This window comes from Nannospalax galili, unplaced genomic scaffold (assembly GCF_000622305.1).
Source record: "Nannospalax galili isolate Female #2095 unplaced genomic scaffold, S.galili_v1.0 scaffold831, whole genome shotgun sequence".
Lineage (NCBI taxonomy): Eukaryota > Metazoa > Chordata > Mammalia > Rodentia > Spalacidae > Nannospalax > Nannospalax galili.
The window spans coordinates 396093-416750 of NW_008329142.1; the positions used below are offsets into that span (position 1 = coordinate 396093).

General features: G+C 36.8%; 1 protein-coding gene across 4 annotated transcripts in view; it reads left to right on the forward strand.

Annotated features, from left to right (window-relative positions):
- Echdc1 (ethylmalonyl-CoA decarboxylase 1) overlaps positions 1–20658 on the forward strand; it is a 49595-nt gene that overhangs the window by 3937 nt on the left and 25000 nt on the right. For all 4 annotated transcript variants that reach the window (XM_008833594.3, XM_017798246.2, XM_008833584.3 and 1 more), the window contains 4 exons: positions 1577–1792; positions 5545–5687; positions 16408–16460; positions 17715–17795. In XM_008833594.3, the coding sequence (XP_008831816.1) occupies positions 1579–1792; positions 5545–5687; positions 16408–16460; positions 17715–17795 (491 nt within the window). In that variant the 5' untranslated portion in view covers positions 1577–1578. The remainder of the gene's footprint in view (positions 1–1576; positions 1793–5544; positions 5688–16407; positions 16461–17714; positions 17796–20658) is intronic.

Sequence of the window (20658 nt, forward strand, 5' to 3'; positions counted from 1 at the left end):
GCTTGATATTATGGATAAATTTCCTCTCATCTGAGAATGTATCAGGTTAGCACTAACCCAGAATACCCACTAGCCTTGAGAGAGATAATTAAAATGACTGATATGTGTAGTGTGTTACAATGGGATAATATTAATATGGTATATTGGGCTAGGATAAACAAAGGGTGATTTTACCTACTTAGGAAATGGGTTTTAGGTGGAAACTTAGGAATTCTGTTTTTGAAGTTCCAGGTGAAAAAAGGGAGGAAATAGCATAGCATGGTAAATTTCTGAGACTGGTTATTTGATGTCCCATGAGACATGTAGAGAAGTCTTGAGAGACAAGATTCAAGATTTAAGTAAAGGTCAAGTCAAAGAGAGCTTTGGACTTGATTTTTGGGTCAGTAAACATGTATTTAAAAATCTCAAATTCAGAATATTCCAGTTGGATTATAAGGCTATCCAGGTGTAAAGTCTGAATCAGAGCTGGGAATGTGAGACTTCTTATCTTACAGACTTTAGGAAGGTAGTAGAATGAAAGCTCTCCAACAAAGCAATAAAAAAGTAAAAGTGTGTTGTGTGACACTTTTCCTGGGGGAGATGCAACACAAATGTCTATTTGCCCCACATAGGGAACTGATGGTAGATCAAAATGATTCCACTGAAGTCCAACTTGAACCAGTGAGTTTATTGGGGTTACCTAAAGAATACAGGTAACAAGTTTGAATAGGGATGACTCAAAGGCAGCTTCATGACCAAAAGCCCACCCCTAGTATGGGTGATAGAATCATGACTCATGAAAGCTGGAACCCTGGAGCTTTCTGCACAATTTGCAGGCAGCTCAAAGATCAAAGCTCTCTTCCAGGCAGCTCAGCTGGTGAATCTCCTCAGCAGTCCCTACTGCCTGTATAACCTCGGAAGGGAGGGACTTCTTGAGACTTAAGAGTTGTTTACTTTCTGAGTCTTAAGGACCTCTCTTTAGAACTTTCTGGGTCTTAAGGGGTTTCCCTCCAGCAAGAATGTTTCAACTTTGAGGATATTGCTACACAACAAAAAGGCAAAACATTTGAATGGCACTTGATGAAAGATGATATGCAAATAATCAGTAAACATAAAAGAATATAGCTTACCAGCCAGTGTGGTGGTACATGCCTTAATTGATAGCACTTGAGAGACTAAACCTGGAGCAAAGTGAATTACAGGCCAGCCTGGGCTACAAAACAAGACATTTTCTTCAAACAAGCAAACAGTAGAGTTTACCTTCATTGAGAGTCTCACAGTTCAAGAGAAGGTTCATTATAGTCTATTAAAACATAGCATTCGGGGGCTGGAGAGATTGTTCAGCAGTTAAGAACACTGTTCTTGCAGAAGACCTGGGTTCGAATCCCAGCACCCACATGGCAGCTAACAACTGTCTGTAACTCCAGTACCAGGGGATCCAGCATTGCACAACACAGGTGTACTTACCTACATGCAGGCAATACACACATACACATAAAATAAAAATAAAATAAAATATTAAAAAACAACAAAATATAGCATTAGAAAAATAAGTCTCCTGTTTATTGGAACAACTGTATATGTCTTTCTTTTCTAGAAATGGCAAAAAGTCTTTTGACTTCATCTCTGTCTACAAGGACAAAACTGTTACAAACAGGAGTGTCACTTTATAATACTTCTCATGGCTTCCATGAGGAAGAAGTAAAAAAGCTACTGGAGCAGTTCCCAGGGGGATCCATTGACCTTCAGAAGAAGCAGAATGGCATCGGCATTCTCACTCTCAACAACCCCAGTAAACTGAATGCCTTCTCAGGTACGGGGTCTTGCTTCTCCAGGTGAATGACACCCAGTCCTAGCTTGCTAGTGATCACATTTTTTCTGCTCTTGCCCTGGTGCAGGAATTCTTGAAAGGGCCTAGAAAGATGGCTCAAGTGGTTAAGAGCACTGGATGTGTCTGAGGTTCTCAGCATCCACATGGTGCCTAACAACCATCTGTAACTCCATTTCCAGGGGTCCTGGTGCCCTCTTTTGGCCTCTGTGGGTACTGCACACCCAGCTCATAAATGCAGGCTCAGCACTCATAAGATAAAAATTAGTAAAAACTACACTTTTAAATTTCTCTTATTTTTTTTTTTATTAGACATAGTCTTACTATGTAGCACTGGTTGGCCTGGAACTTGCTATGTAGACCAGGCTGGCCTCAAACTCAAAGTGATCCACCTACCTCTGCCTCCTGAGTGCTAAGATTAAAGGCCTGTGCCTTTATTATTGATATACCCCATAAAATTTAAAATAAATAATGATCAGATCAGAGCAATTAGTATTTCTCTATGTTGAGAATCTTCAAGCTTCTGTCTTCCAGTTAATGAGAAATACATAATATATTATTATGAACTATGTTCACCTATTCCTCTATAAAGCACCAAAATTTATTTCTGCAGTGCAAACACTGTATTTGTCTACCTGTTGACTCTTCCATCTCTTAGATTCTGGTGACTACCTTCTGTTTGCTAGTCAAGACTCTTAATATAGAATTTTATATTTGTATAATCATACTAAGCAAAATAATATTCAGAAAGAAAAAGATTGTGGATTCTTGCTTTTTAAAAAAGGCATGAAAGTAAAAGTTGGATTATATAGGAAGAGAAGTGGGGCTGGTAAGAGATGGGAGATATGAAAAGAAAGTAATGAAATGACTGATGAAAGGGCATCATATACATATATGAAAATGTCACAACAGAAGCTACTATTTTGTGTAGTTGATATACACTCATAAAAGAAGGAAAAAGAGACATGTTGAACTAAGACATGCAGTCATTTGTAATTTTTGCTGAAGTTTAAATTTGAGCCATGCCACCAAGTGTTATACAAGCTCTAGTGAATAGCCTTCCTAACTACCCACTATTTCAAGATGATTTTGGCATTCTCTGCCTCTCCATTATGTACTTCTTGAGGGAAGGTAAACCATATTCTGTAATAGCATTTGGAATGTTAGTCTCATAAATAGCTTAATAAATTTTATGTGTTTACATATAATTCTGCATAGAGGCTCAATTCAATGAACTTTGTACATTTCCAGTACTGGCTCTTTATATATAAGACAACTTTTCTTTCTGCTTACAGAATTCAGAAAGCCTTCTTTATATCAGTGCTGGCCAGTACAAATGTGATCCACATGTAATTTTAAATATTCTAGCAGTCATCATTTAGAAAGCAAAAATAAATTGGTAAAATTAATTTTAAGAAGATAATTATTTTATTTCCTTTTCCCAAAACATTTTAAACAAATTACTGATATAAGAAATTACATGTGAGATATTTCCCTTTTATTTTCATATTAAGTCTTTTAAATCTGGTATTACATTTAGTGCACATCTCAGACCATACACATTTCAAGTATTCAAAATTTACATGTGATTAATGGCTATTTTATTAGACAGTGTATCTTGATATTTTCAATTATGTTAGGGAATAAAATCCAATTTTAGTGTTAGCTGAGGAAAAATAGAGTGGAAAAGGTAAGACTGCTCTAGAGAGTTCAGTTACATCAGTAGTTTTGCTACTGAATAGTTAAAAATGATCTTTTATCTAAGGAGGAACAATATTTGTGTGATACATGTTTAAAACTAATAATAGCAGGTGTTTTGATTTGAGTAATGGTGTTTTGTTATCTTGGGTGTGCATAGAACCACTGAGTCCTCACCGACCTTACTTAAAAATCTAAGCAGGGGCTGGAGAGAGGACTCAGTGGTTAAACGCACTGACTGCTCTTGCAGAATACTTGGGTTTTGAATCCCAGCACCCGCATGGAAGATAACACCTGTCCATAATTCTAGTTCTAGGGTATCTGATGCCCTCTTCTGTCCTCCATGGGCACTGCACGACACGGGTGCCCTTGCTTACATGCAGGTGTAACACTCATACATTAAAAAAAAAAAAAAAAAAAATCATCCAACCAGATACTGTAAGGTCCTTACTGTGAAAGACCCCCAATTCTTAAGGTTTACTTTTCAAGTCAAAAGAGTTGAAAATTGACTATTAGTTGTAACTGGAGAGATGACTCAGCAGTTAAGAGCACTGACTGATCTTGCAGAGAATCTGGGTTTGGTTCCTGGCGCCCACCTGGCAGCCAACAAACTTCAGTAACTCCAGTTCCAGGGGATCAGATGCCCACTTCTGGCCCCCACAGGCATTGCATGCGTGTGGTGCACTTACATACATCCAAGCAAAACACTCATACAAATAGAAATAATCATAAAAATACAAATACTCATAAAAATAGAAATTTTTAAAATTTAATAAAAAATTGATGATTACTATAATTTTAAAAAAATATTCAAGGCCACTTAAATATCATCACCCATGACTGACAGTTCATGTTTGTAAGTTTATTCTTATTGTAAATGTAGATCTTTGATTTCTCCTAAACTGTAAATAATTTGATAGTAATAAATAATATATATTTTTCAAGCATTTAGGATATTCTTGAGAATTTACATTTTAAGTAGGTCATACTTAGAATAACTCATTAGTGATTTGTGAGTTCATAACATTTATTGAACATTTATTGTAGAACCACCTCACAGCTGGTTACTTAAAAAAAAAAAGCAAAGTAATAGTTGCTGATCTAGTGGGATTTATAGTCCAAAATTAAGCCTACTTATTTTAGTGAGATCCATATAGTAAGGCTTAGAAACATAATAAGGATTCTCTGCCAGTTTTCACCTTCAGTTATATTTACATTGACTTCTAAAATGTTGCCTAGGTAGAGGAAAATAAAATCAGTTATGTTAGAAATACTGTAACCTTGGAAGATCACCATTGATAAGCATTTCTTTCAGTTCCTTAGGATGGCTTAGAGTGACAGTCCCTGCTGTTTCTGATTTTAAATTTATTGTTAAAGGAAGCTTGCATCAAAGTTTGTAATCTTATCAAGGTAACAGTTTAATAGGTGAATCGTAGACCTGAGAGCTGCTAGACCTATGGCATACTTCCACAGTATGCCTCAGGCATGTCAGTTTGTCAAACACAGAATATAAATATATTTCTTACCTCTTTCCTGAGCTAATATTCTGATGTGAAAAGGGTGAGAATCACACTTTGTTCTGTTTATTATGTATGAAGTGTGTCATAATATCTTACAGCTGTGTTATACCCAAAAAGTTTGTTGATTGAGACAGTTAACATGTATTTGCTATGAAGTTTTTATCTTTATCCTAAGAAGTGAGTTTTCCTTATCATTATATCTCATACTTTACACACTGATATTTCTACTTCTGGGACTTTTATGGTGTATTTTTTCTACCTAAACATACATTTGTCTGATTTCTTAAGACACATAAAGACAGATAATGAATTTAAAAATTTAAAGCAGAGACTGTCCTATATACCTTGTCTGTATACATCATTGGATCATCACAATAGGCATTTGGTAGCTAGTAAATATTTGTAAAATGTGTGTTCTAGTAGTTTTGCTTGGTATGCTGGCATAATGGCATTTCCGAATTACCTTTATGTCTGCAGTCTCTTTCATGTGTTATGTTTTCAGTCTCCCCTGTTTTGTAGGTGTCATGATGCTACAACTTTTGGAAAAAGTTATTGAATTGGAAAATTGGACAGAAGGGAAAGGTATCATTGTCCATGGAGCAAAAAATACTTTTTGTTCAGGATCTGATCTGAATGCTGTGAAATCTCTCTCCACTCCAGAGGCAAGTATATGGGTTATGCATTAGATGTGACCTGCTGTCAGACACAGCTTGAATACTCATATTTTACACACACACATACACACACACACACACACACACACGCACACACACGGTTGTTATCACTCTTATTCTTTAACAGCCAATAAAGGATAGAGAGTTTTTGTTTTGGCTTGGTTTGGCTTGATTTATTTGTTGTGTTGGGGGGGATTATAAAGATTTATAAGAGAAATAATATACGGGAAACAAATGAATTTGTGAAGGTTTTACCAGCCAGGTATCTAAAAGGCACTCTGGTTAACACACTGAAATTACTCATTGTTCTAGTATGCGTTCTCCATTGCTGTGACAAAACACTCTGACCAATACCAACTTGGGGAGGAAACGGTTTATTTGACTTATGTCTCCTGGGTCACAGCTCATCACTGAAGGAGCCCAAGGTAGGAACTCAGGGTGGGAACCTGGAGGCAGGAGCTGAAGCACAGGCCTTGGAGGAACGCTGCTTACTGACTTGCTCCCCTGGCCCATGTTCAGCCTGCTTTCTTATATAATACAGAACAACCTGCCCAGGGGTGGCACCACCCACAGTAGGCTGGGCCCTCCTACATCATTCAACAATCAATAAAATGCCCCATAGACATGGCCATAGGTCAGTTCAATGGAGACAGTTCCCTAATTGAGACTCCCTCTACCCAGGTGTGTCAAATTGACAGCTAAAGCTGTCCACCATACTCATCTTTGTGGTCTAATCTCATTTGTGTTGGTGATTTTAGAACAGAGTCTCTTGCTTGAAGTATTGCTTCTGCTACCTTCCTCCCCTCTGGCAGTGTCCCTCCTTCTCCCCACCTCCTATCTCTTTCTTTCCCTTTTGATTGAATTTTTTTTTTTTTGTCTTTTTGAGACAGGGTCTCCTTGTAGCCCCAGCTGTCCTGGAGCTCACTATGTAGACCAGGCTGGCCTTGAACTCACAGAGATCTGTCTACCTCTGCCTCTGGGATTAAAGGTGTGCGCCACCACGCCCGATTTTGTGAAATAAATTTTAAATTTTAGAATCATTTTAGGTTTACAAAAAGCTGCTCACATAGTCCCTGCATGTGTACCCTATAACCTTGGTTTTAGTATATACTTTGGTACATAGATTTGTCATAATTGAAAAACCAACATTTACTCTTAACGAAGCTCTATAATTTCATATATAGGATATTAGTGTTGAAACTATTGAAGCACAGAATAGAATAGTGATTACCAGGGACTAATGATGAGAAATTTAGTTATAGCTATTTCTATAGATCAGTTCTACAGCATAGTGTCTATAATGAGCAATGCTATAGTATGTTCTTAAAATTTTCTAAGATGGGGCCTGGAGAGATGGCTCAGCAGTTAAGAGCACCAGCTGCTGTTGCAGGGGACCCGGGTTCTATTCCCAGTACCTATGTGGCAGCTAACAACTATCTGTAACTCCAGTTCTAGGGGATCCAACACCCTCTATGACTTCTGCAGGCATTGCACAACACAGGTGCTCTTATATACATTCAGGCAATATACTCGTACACATAACATAAAAATAATAAAATATTAACATTTTTTTCTAAGATGGAAACTCATGTTGATTGTTCCTAACACACACACACACACACACACACACACACAATAAAGGGGATGGGAGAAAGCTTTAGGAAATGGTAGTATTTCTCCAGCCTTAATGGATGCTGATAGTTCAGTGGTTGATTATCTGCAAACTCATTAAGTTGTATATATTAAATATGTATGGTTTTTACTTGTTGGTCATACCTACATAGAGTGGTTTAGAAGAGGAGAGAAAATAGAAACTTCATACTTTATTGGCAGTTTGGTAGTTTTGCTCTTAGTCCTTTTTCTGCTTTGTAATCCTGTGTTGGAATCGTTGCAATGCCTTAGATTTCTCTTCTCTGAAAGTTCCTCATACCCTCCTTGTCAGTCATGATCTTGTCAGTTTGACAAGTGTTGGTCAGGTATTTTGATGACTGTCCATCCACTGGAAATTATCTGGTGTTTTCTCCCATTAGACTGGGGTTATGAGTTAGAGAAAGATCAGAAGGTGCCATTTTCACACATTATGCTAAGGGAACATCTTATCAAGATGACGTATCACTGTGAATATTAAATTTGGTCACCTTTCAGAAGTGGTGTTTGCCTCATTTCTCCAAAGTTATTTTCTGTATTCTGTTCTTTGGAAAAAAACAAAAGAAATTCACTTAGTCCACCATCAAGATAATCAGAACAAGTCCCATGTCCAGGAGTGGGGTACATATTCTATATCTATTATTTAAAAACCATTCAGTCATGTATGTATATTCCTGTGAATTCATAGATATTTGTTTGTAAAAGTTATTAAATATTATTTTTATTTTCTGCATATGAGTGAGTGTATGTATTTAAGTGTACCCATGTAGTAAAATGCCCGTGGAGGTCAAAAGAGGGTGTTAGATCCCCTGTAACTAGAGTTACAGATGGTTGTTAGCCATTATGTGGGTGCTAGGAACCAACCTTGGTCCTTCTGCAAAAGCAGCCAGTACCATTAACTGCTAAGCCAACTCTCCAGCCCCATGGATATTTATTTGTATACATCACTCACTTTGTTTATTACATTGTTCCAGCTTTGGCCCCAGGCAGCTCTTTCAGGTTAACTCCTGTCTCCCTTTGACATGCCATCACCCTTTTGGTTTTTTTGAGTGCTACCTTAATTTCTGGCCTATAAGATATTGCAGCTAATCTTGTATTTTACCTGCCCCAATCTTAAAATCACAGATTTCATCAAAGAGTTCTGGTTATGGAGAATGATAGAGAATAGTGTTAGAAACAAAGATTTTTCAGGCCTAGTGACGTAAACATAGAATCCCAGTGACTCATAAGCAGAGACAAGAGTAAATTGAGTTCAAGATCTGTCTGAGCTATAGAGCAAGTTAATGGCCAGTCCAGGCAATTTAATGTGAATCTGTCTCAAAAGTAAGAAAAAAGTGGTAGAGATATAATTTAGAGGTAGAGTATTTGTCTGTGATGTGTGAGGCCCTAGGCTAATAGCCTAGTGCTATTAAAAAGAAAAAGTGAATGAGGTAGGGAGAAAGAACGAAACAGTAAATTAAGTGTTGTGAATTTTTTTTTCCAAGTCTATTGATACAGCACATGGGGTTAGGGAAACCATAACAATAATAGGATAAAGGAAGCTATGAATCTGGGTTTTGAGTTTAGCCATAGATCTGCCACTTACCTAAATGAGAAAGTCAAAGCCATAGTAAAATTTATCCCACAGATTTTGGAAGATTTAGGTAGCCACTTTCTGCTATGTTGGGTTGTAAGCCAGAAGTCTATTATAAAATTTTAAAACAGGTAACATAAATTGGTAATACTAAGTAATACTAGGATGACATTGGATTCAGTATCATCACCTTTCCTCTAGAAGCCATGTGAAATAATTACTCCTTTGATGACTGGTTGTTTTGTTTTGCTTTTAAAAATTAGGGCACAGCCCAGGCATGGTGGCACACCCCTTTAGTCCCAGCACTTGGGAGGCAGAGGCAGGCAGATCTTTGTGAGTTCTAGGCCAGCCTGGTCTACATAGTGAGTTCCAGGACAGCTGGGGCTACAAGGAGACCCTGTCTCAAAAAGACAAAAAAAAAAAAAAAAAATTACAGCACAATAGTATGAATGGCTGAAAAAAGAAAGATTAACAGTGACCAAAGGTTATTAAAACCAGCAAGACAGCTCAGCGGTTAAGAACACTGGCTGTTCTTGCAGAAGATTCGGGTTCGAATCCCAGAACCCACATGGCAGCTAACAACTGTCCGCAACTCCAGTCCCAGGGGGATCTGACAGCCTCTTCTGACCTCCGCTGGCATTGCATGACACAGGTGCACTTACCTACATGCAGGCAATACACGCATACACATTTAAAAAAAAAAAAAAACAGCAAGAATTTAAACTTTTATGTGGAAGCACCTTAGCATTCACCTAATGAACTGGCATGTCATAAACTTTAACAAATATCAACAATTTAAAAATTAGCTTCTGGATTGCTCTGGTAGAGCAGGAATCCGAATCATCTTCTGTTATCAGTTTACCAAGAAACCTGTTTTCTTAAAATTAGCCCATATCTCATAGGTCAAAAGAAAAGAGAAAAGACAAATGAAAAGAAGGAAAGAAAAACAGAAAATATAGAAAGGAAAAGGAAAGTAGTTTGTTGCCATTTAGTTGTAGATATGGCAAGGCTTTACATCCTAAAAGTTCCACAGCCTCCCTCCAAACAGCACCACCAATTGTAGACACAGTGTCCAAATACATGAGCCTGAGGGACAGTTCACATTCAAACCACTACATTGTCTCTGACGTGATTCATGATTGGTGTCACCACCACTAGACATAAATTTGCAATATGTTGGAATGGCTAGAACACTAACCAGGTATTTGAAGTGGAGCTTGTGTCCCAAGGACACAATGGATTCTAACCATAGCTAATAATTAGCTGTGCAGAAGCTTGCAAGTTATTTGATTCTGTAGGTAGATGGATGGATGGATTGGTAGATGATAGATAAAAATTACTTTGTTCATAAAATATACTATAAAGACAGAATCAAATAATAGATTATTCTGGGCTTACTATGAGTTGGGTAGGAAAACTCAAATAAGATGAATACTTATTTTATTTTGTTGTCTTCTCGTTCAAAGGTTGTCTCTGTCTCTTTAGAGCATATGGCCAGGATATTTTACTTATACATATAAAAGCTAGAAGAATAAACAATTTCATATATACATTTATGTGTGTGTATTGATATAAGTGATGTAGGAGAATATTGAGAGGGTTTATATCTAGACTTCAAGTAGAAGATGCTTTTTTTTTTCCTGATACCAACATTCTCCAACTAACCTGTTCTCAGGAGTGCCTGCATTAAATCTTTTGATTGCCAACTGAGAACTAGATGTGTCCATCACATGTTAACATATTTTTCTGCCAGTCTTATCAAGGAAATGTGGAATTATGACTCTACAAGTATGGGTAGAATCCATATTGTAATGAATATATTTAAAGTAAAGCATTTTACAATATAGATGAACCTCTATTGTACTTTCAGAAAATCTCCCTAGTCATAATAGGAAACATACAGCAGAAAAAAGTAGGCAATTTGAATGAAATTTTCCTTGTGGATATTATATATTCATATACATATAGACAGACTTACATTGTAGCCCAGGCTATCCTGGTACTGTGTTCAAACTCCCTGCAATCTTCCTGCCTCAGCCTTCTGAGGGCTGGGATTATAGGCATGGGCCACTACACCTGGCTTCTTTGTGGGTGATACTAAGAATTATAAGGGGCTGGGGAGATGGCTCAGTGGTTAAGAGTACTGTCAGCTCTTCCAGGGGACCTGTGTTTGCTTCCCAGCACCCACAAGGCAGCTAGCAATGGTCCATAACGCCAGATCCAGGGCACCTGACATTCTCTTCTGGCCTCCACATGGTGCAGTTACAACATGCAGGTAAAACTCATATGCCTAAAATAACAACAAATAAAATTCAAAACGAATTATAATATGTATAAAGTATAGGGTATGTTTATCACATGATGACTATATTCTTCTACACTTGAAAAATAGTATAGTATGTGTAAACTTGAAGTTTAAAAAGGTCCTGAAACTTAGGAAACTCACACACCTAAATGAACTGCAACTGTGTATAAAAATACATCTGTCTCGTGCTGCTGAGATATTGAGACTTTTAACATGGCTCCAAGTTGTAAACAGTTTTTCTCTCAATGAGGCTCTTCTTTATCTAGCATACTGAGTCTTTGTGTTACAGATGTATCATTAGCAGCTGCTTATTTGGTGAATTTTCCTTTTCTGAGAATGATGAGATAACTGGAATACATGATGATTTTAGTAACTGGATTGCATTGTCCTCTAAATAGAAGAAAATTCCTTAGAGTGGTTATTAAATGACTTATTTTTTAAAGAATTACGTTATTTTACTACTATAATTTTTAAAAAGTATTTTATTTATTATTTTTGTTCCAGGGGAACCCGAAGCCCTCTTCTGACCTCTGCGGCATTGCATGACACGTGTCCACTCACATTCTATAATTTTTAAGTTTAAAAATTTTGATAAAAACTTGCAAATAGAGAATGAAGCACAGGGTAATTCAGTGAAACCCTCATGTACCCATGGTAATAGCAACTATCTATTTTTTGTGTTCTGGGTTTTTCTTAGCTTTTATTCCAGTCCCCCCCCCCCTTTTATGTGTAATTAATCCCTTAAGAAGCTCATTTCATTTGGGATCCTTTGTTTAATGATGAGGAAAAAACTCCAATTTTGCCTGTTAAACAGTTGGTTCTTGATTGAAAAGGTAGATGCTAGGAGATGGGCCAGTGTGACCTAAGGATTAGCCCTGAACACTATGGAAAGGAGAAAGGGGAAAAATGGGTAAATGGTATTCAATTTTAAGATTCTATATCACAGATACTATGTAGACTATAAGAAGTGTCTATAGAGGGAAGAAGTAATCAAAGTTCAGTTAGAAGCTTCAGGATGTAGGGAAAACAAAATCACTTTTTTCACTGAGTGAAACACCTTGGTGTTAGAAAGCATCGTACTCTTAATGTGCTTGGGAAAAGTGGCTCCCTTTGTTTCCTATCCTGATCTCCTTTGCTACTCTTCTGATGATTTATTGTTTGGTTCTCTATGGCTTAAGCTTCTCCAGTGACCCCCAATTTTTATCTACCTGCTTTGGCCTTGTTTTCTTGTACATTAGCTATGGTTGATACATAGGCAAATTATTTAAAATTCCTCTAATCCCATCAGGGTACTTGGAAAAATTTATAAATCCATAAAGCAAGCACTTTAAAAAGGGACACTAATTTACAGTTCTAAAATAAGGTACCTTTACAAGATGGGGGGTTTTGTTCTCTAGATTGGTGCAGCATGGAGGAAACTTGATATTAGTGGTTCCTTTGTGCACATTGCTGAGTATTGTACATCTTATTTTTGTCATATTGGTGAGAGCTAAAGTTAGGTCTCAGGTGCAGTGGATGAAAGCAGCATCTGCAGAGCTCTCCACACCTTTGTCTAACTCCCCAGCTGACCAAGCCCATCCAGTAGGTAACAGATCTAGTTCATCTTTCTTTCTTTATCCTCTACTTAGCAAGTGAGGGTTTATTTCTTGTTGACTTTCTTTTTCCCTTCAACTCGGAAAGAAATGATCATTTAACTATTATTGAGTGTTGCTTTGGGTGACAAATTAAATTAAAGCTTTCCCTTTTTTGAAACAGGGTCTCAGCATGTAGGCTTGCTATGTAGACCAGGCTAGCCTCATTCTCACAGAGATCTGCCTGCCTCTGCTTCCTGAGTGCTAAGATTAAAGAAAAATGTGTGCCATCCCTGGCCAGAGTAAATCTTATACCTGTGTCTTTTGACCAGTATTATTTCATTTCTATTACCCTATAGGCCTAACACTTGCCACCTCTTCTTCGTAAAGCCTCTCCACAACTCTGCACCCCAACTGACGTGGATTTTTTCCTCATTGACGTTCCTCTCAGTCCAAGCAATGTGTAAAATGCATATACAGTACCTTAATGCTTGTTCCATTAAGATTATTGAGGACATTCCTTTGCCCCCATCTTGTATAGATAATATGTCAAATAATGAGCCACACGCACAATTCATAGAAGAAAGTTTATGAATACTGTAGTTAAAATATTTTATTTATTATTTTTATGTGTATGAGTATATTGCCCGCATGTATGTAGGTACACCCATGTCTGTGATGCCCACGGAGGTCAGAAGAAGGCATCAGATCCCCTGGAACTAGAGTTATGAATGCTGGTTAGCCACCATGTGGATGCTGGGAATCAAACCTGGGTCCCCTGCAAAAGCAGCCAATGCTCTTAACCACTGAGCTATCTCTCCAGCCGTAAATACTGTAGTTAAGATTTTAAAAAAAAGAAGAAGAAGGAATTGTGAAGCCACAAAAGAGAAAATTAGTGTGGTGTTTAGGAAATAGTGATGGAATTACATTATTTGACCTGGGCATCCCTTGAAATCGAACAAGCTATATAGTTGTGGAAATGCTGTGATGATGTGAGCAGAGACCAGAACAATACATATGAGGTACTAGAGGACTGTCAAATATTTTGTAGCTGAAGTTAAGATGCTTGGATGAGGAGCATGGTAATTAATAAAGTTGGCAAGATGGTTTAGGATAAGTTGGGTTTAGGTCTTTCCAAGATCTTAAGACTTTATTCTGTTGGTGATATAAAATCATCATCCTACAGAAAGGATGAAAAATATATTTACAAAGGAAGAAATTAAGTAAGAAATTTCTTAGGAAGCAAGGCTATTTTAGTAATCAACCCATGAGTAACAGGCCTAAATTAGAATAAAAATAGAAAAAGTAAATATTGAAAATATTTCAAAGGAAGAACTGAGAAGACATATTTAATTATTGCTTTTAAAATTTATGAAATAGAAAAACCAATGATATTACCAAAATTCTGCTCCTGCTGACCATTGATTGCCTTTTTTTCTAGTAACTAAGCAGTCTTATATTTATGTAATCTACAATATGTATAGATCAATCTCTGTCTTTCCCATCATCCCTTAAGTCAACAAGAATTTGTTTTTTATTCCCCATTAAGTGATAACACTAGAATTCAAATTCAGACTTTTTATTCCTGGTAAACTTTGCCATGCTGAGTTTGGGGTACTGGTAGAATGAAGAAATACCCAGTAGGTCTTAGTGTATCCCATCAAAACAGCAGTGAGAGTGGTTGAGAATTTCAAGGAAGAAATTGTAAATAAAGAAAAGAGAGCTGGGCGTGGTAGCGCACACCTTTAGTCCCAGCACTTGGGAGGCAGAGACAGGCGGGTCTCTGTGAGTTCAAGGCCAGCCTGGTCTACATAGTGAGTTCCAGGACAGCTGGGGCTGCAGGGAGACCCTATCTCAAAAACACCAAAAAAAAACAGTCAGAATGTGTACAAGTACATGACCAAAAACACAAAAAAAAAAAGAGTAAGTCATGGAGTGGATTTGGAAGAGTACATTCACAGAGGGGATTGGCTTAACAAAAAGAACTAAGGGAGAAAACTGGAAATGAACAATCACCAACAAGCAAAAGAAAAAAAAATTCATGAGTGAAAGCTCTTGCTAGAAACCAGGAGAATCAGAGTGGGGAAATTAATGTTGAAGAGAGGATGACGAAGAATAAACAAAAACCTTTTAATTTGGAAAATAGATTAAAAATGTTACACTTATTTATTTATTTTCATTTTCTGTGTATGAGTGTTTTGCCTGCATGTATTTAAGTGCACCATCTGCAGTGTGTGCAGTGCTTATGGAGGCCAGAAGAGGTAGTCAGATCCCTGGAAATTGTAATATGGATGGCTGTTAACTGCCATGTGGATGCTGGGACCTGCATCCAGATCCTCAGCAAGAACATCCAGTGCTCCTAACCCCTGAGCCATGTTTCCAGCCCCAGATTATTAAATTTTTTGAGGAAAATCTTTTGGGACAAGGCTGAAAGACAGATTATACTGGGCTGCAGAAAGTACGTGAGGAAAAAAATTATTTTGAATGACTTTTATGGAAAAAGTGTAATATGTGAAGGCTCTAGTATTAAAGCCTTAAAGTACAAAAAGTCAAAGCTTATAGGAATTTCTTTCTTTACGTGTATCTTTTTTTTTTTTTTTTTTAATTTGAGACAGGGGCTCTCTGCAGCCCCAGCTGGCCTGGAACTGGCTCTGTAGACCAGGCTAGTCTTGAACTCACAGAGATCTGCCTGCCTCCTGCTGTGATCAAAGGCTGCATCACCTGGCACGTGTTATCTTCTTAGGAAGAGTTAAGTGGGAGTGCCTTAGGTACTTTTCTTCCACATTACCCTGAGTAGAGTATCATACTGTTCTAGGGATGTATAATGTTTAATTTTGAATGTCAACCTGGAGGGATTTAGAGTCACCATGGAAATAAACCTCTGAGGAATTATCTAGATTAATTGACATGGGAAGTCCACCCTAAATGTGGGTGGCACTGTTCAATGGGATAGGGTCCTGCACTGAATAAAAAGGAAAATGTGGGCTGGAAAGATGGCTCCGCAGGTAAGAACACTGGCTGCTCTTTCAGAGGACCTGGGTTCGGTTTCCAGCACCCACATGACAGCTAACAACCGTCCTAACTTCAGTTCCAGGGGATCCAAGTCTCTTTTCAGACCTCCACAGGCATTGCACAACACAGGTGCACTTACATATATGCAGGCAATATACCCATACACATGAAATAAAAATAATAAATAAAATATTTTTAAAAAGAAAAAATGCAAGCTGGTAACAGCATTCATCTCTCTGCTTCTTGACTATGGATGCAATGTGACCAGTTGCCTCATATTCCTGTTGCCATGCCTTCCCTGTTGTGGTGGACTATGTCCTCAAACAGTGAGCCAAAATAAATCTTGCCGTAACTTTATTTAGGAGAAAAGTAACTAACACAGTTTCTGATCTGACTTACCTATGCAAGGCTGAGCTCAAAGATCCCTGAACAGCAACAGTCATTTACAGTTCAGAGACAATTAGTTTTAAATGAAAACTATTTTTTAAAAGTTTGATATACCTTTAGCTTCATTCCTTTCTAATATCTGAATTTTTATAGTATTTCTTATGTAATGTGTTAATGTTATATTTTTGTGTTTGTACTTATTTTTATTTAAAGGATGGAGTGGCCTTATCTATGTTCATGCAAAATACTTTAACAAGATTTACAAGGTAATGTATTTTTCTTTTAAAAACTATATACAAAATACCAGAAGTAGCAGTTTATCATTACATTATTTGTACTAGTTAAAAAGTTTAGCCGATTTTTAAATAGTGTCTATTATAATGACTATTTGTTCATGTTACATAGAACATTCATTTCAGGTAAGGTTAGTGAAGTATGAACAAGTATTTTATAAATAAGAGACGTGAAAGAGGAAAATGATTTTAAAAACAGTTGCTTCTTCTAAAGAGTGGAATAGCCATAAGGAATAGTTGTAGGGAAATTCAAATAACTGATCCTGGAACAGAGTAAGGACACTGATCAGGGAATGATTGAGGAAGATTACCTCAGAATGGAAAGTAGTAGAATAAGCAGTAACTCGGATTGTACCCAGATAAGGAAGAAAAGGACTATGGACTGGAGAAGGCGTTTACAGCTTTCTGAGAAAAATGGATTTACTTTGCATCTAGATAAAGAAAAAATAATCAAATTCTGTGTATTTGAAGTTACAAACTTTGACATGTTCTGAATCCATATACTTTTGCTCTCATATATGAATATAAGCAATTAAAAATATGAAAACTAAGGAACTTATATTTAAACATGTTTATTAATTAGACATTTCTGTATTTTTGGTACTCACCCAAGAGCCCTAGAAGGAATAATAGAATCATAACATTATTGTTTTAAAATATCATTGTCAGTCAGGCATGGTGGCACACACCTTTAATCCCAGCACTTGGGAGGCAGAGGCAAGTGAATCTCTGTGAGATGGAGGCCAGCTTGGTCTACCTAATGAGTTCCAGGCCAGCTAGAGCTACAGAGAGACTGTCTCAAAAAGATAATAATAATAATAATAATAATAATAATAATAATAATCCGTGTTTAGAGGAAACTAATAGTATGCTTTCTTTTAAAACTACATAATGAGTGAGGTAGGTTGATGCACTTCCAAGTGTAAGTATATGTTATTGTGCATTTGGTTTCAAACCATTTTCCTTCTCACGGTGCATTGGTATTCAGGGTTTCACTACCCTTTGATGTGTCCTTGTTAGTAACACAGTGTTCCAGACATAAGTATAGGTTACTGTACTTTTGGTATCAAACCATTTTCCTTCTCACGGTGCACAGGTTCAGGGCTTCACTGCTTCTTGATGTGTGCTTGCTATTAATGCAGTGCAATTTCAAGATTTTAAAAATGATGCTGACAAATAAATATTGAAATTAGAAATAGTCACATCCATTCTTCCTTCAATATACAGACTACCCCTTATAAGCGTTGCACTGATTCAAGGCTGGGCAATGGGTGGAGGAGCAGAATTGACTACAGCCTGCGATTTCAGGTAGGATAAAAATTGTATTATTTCTGGTATCAGCATAATTAGCACACACTCAGATTCAATTTTGCCTTAATTTCAATATTATATATATTCTTAAACAATATTATATATCTTCTTAATATAATCAGCTAATGAATATTTTCTCTTTATCAATCATTAAAGTAGATTACTTTTAGTTTAGTAAAATTACTGTTACTTTCTTACAGTGCATCTTTAAAAAATGAAACATAATGATGTTTTAATAAATCCATATTAGCAAGATTCCTAAGGAGGAAAGTTAAGGAAATATATAAAACTGTAAAATCCAAGAAAATTATATAGAAAAAGTTAACAACTAGAAAGAAAAAAAAAAAAAAAGAAAAAGTGGACAAAGAGATTCCTTTTTACCAGCCCTCTTATCAATGGGAAGAGCCTCTGAAAACCATTTCTTTTGAGGTCCATGACTTCACTATTCATAGCAACTTTGGAGAACTTTTGGGCTGAATAGGTAATCAAGTTTGAGGAAATTCTGGGAACAAACTGTTCTTCACTTTGTAGAATTTTTTTCAGAATTACACTGTACAGGAATAATACTGTATAAAATCTAGTTCTTTGCACAGCCTTGAAACTGCCTTCTTAACTATTCCCAAGGCCTATAGACACAAGGCCTATAGGAAACCAATATAATATTCTTTCATACTTATCCTGATAGGCATAAAAATAGTGTAAGACAATGTCATATTGAACTGTTCCATATTTACAGCTTCTGAGAAGGTCCAGGAGCTGTAATTTATATCAAAGAATTTATATTTCCAAAAGAAAGTTATGAGATACTTTATTTTAAAAATATACTTTATCTTCATTACAATTCAAAAAATGGTAGGTATGTGTATTATAATTAGAGCTAACATGGTAAAACAGTAAAGAGCCCCAGCACTGGTGTCAGATAGACTGATCTTCAGTCTATTTCCAGTTTTATCTGTTTGACTTTCTCTGTCTCCCTTAAATATTTAGGTAAGTTTCAATGAGGTCATGAATGTATAGATTTTTAGCATAATGCTTCTTTTTTAAAAAAACTATTTTTATTATTTTTATTCTATGTGTATGAGTGTATTGCCTGCATGCATGTTACTGCACTAGTGTTGTGCACTGCCACGGAGGTCAGAAGAGGGTGTCCCATTCCCCTGGAACTGGAGTTAAGGACAGTTCTTAGCTGCCATGTGGGTGCTGGGAATCGAACCAAGGTCCTCTTCAAGAGCAATCAGTGCTCTTAACTGCTGAGCCATTTCTCCAGCCCCATAATGCTTAATCTTAATGCATACAACAACTGTTATTTTGAACGTAATTACCTTATATTACTACTCTTCTTTTTTAAGAACAGAAATGCCAATAAAATGTCATACTTTTAGATTCACTCTCTTCCTTGGCATGTTTTCAGCCATAGGCTAATCTTAGTCTCTTTTCTTCTTTTCATTTTTCTTTTTGACATACTTTATTTTATACATAGCAATATAATTTACATATTAAATAAACTGTAATGGAATGATTTGATAATAGTTTTAAATATAAGAAGAAAGAAAAATTTCAAGTTACAAAACTCCTCCCCAGAACATATTTTTTATTCATTATTTTTTATTTTTTATGTGTATGAGTTATTGCTTGTGCATGTGTGTAAGTGTACCTGTGTTGTGCAGTGTCCAAGGAGGTCAGATGAGGGTATTGGATCCCTTGGAACTGGAGTTAGGATGGTTGTTAGCCACCATGTAGGTGCTGGAAATTGAAGCCAGGTCCTCTGCAAGAGTAGTCAGTGCTCTTAACTGCTGAATCATCTCTCCAGTCCTGCAGAACATATTTTTTTAAATCATTTTTAAATCATTTTAAATCATTTAAAATCATTTTCAAAATTTCTCCTTACCCCAGTCAGACTGGCTAAGATCAAGAAAACAAATGACACCAAATGTTGGAGGGGATGTGGGGAAAGGGGAACACTCATCCACTGCTGGTGGGACTGCAAACTGGTGCAGCCCCTATGGAAAGCAGTGTGGAGAACTCTTAAAAAACTACAAATGAACCTACCATTTGACCCAGTTATACCACTCCTTGGCATATACCCAAAGAACTCATCCTATTGCAGAGACACTGGTACATCCATGTTTGTTGCTGCTCTTTTCACAATAGCTAAGAGATAGAAGCAACCTAGGTGTCCCTCAATTGATGAGTGGATAATGAAAATGTGGTTCATATATACAATGGAGTTTTACTCAGCAGTAAAGAAAGATGAAATCATGAAATTTTCAGGTAAATGGATGGAACTAAAACTGTTATACTAAGTGAAGTAACACAATCTCAGAAAAAAAATCGACATATGTTCTCCCTCATATGTGGATCCTAGGATCAGACTCTGATAAATAAGTATGCAAACAGACATAACTGCAGGAACCAGGACAAGGGTAAGGAAACAGTGAGGTAAAGGAAAAGAAATAACCTGAAGGAGAAGAATAGTAGGTAACAGGCCTTAATAAGGGAGATATGGATAAAAATTGGGTTAGTTTAAGGGAGGGGGGAGGGAAGGGTATATGAGGAACCTAGGGGATAAGGAGAAAGAAGAAGATCACAGAGGTAGGATCATAGAAGCAAGGGTATTAGTAAGGAAGAAAGAGGGGAAGTGGGGGCACCTTAACTGGGAAAACCGTGATAGAGGGGTGAGACTATACAAGAGAGAAACAATGCCTAGCTAGTCACGAAAACCAGAGGGAACCATATTATTCCTACAATCTACTGAGAAATTATACATAATAGATCAAGAAATATATCTCTAGATAAGGTTTATTTGAGACCAACTGGTCATTACCCAAGACCTATCTGCAAGACACACAGTAATTAAAAA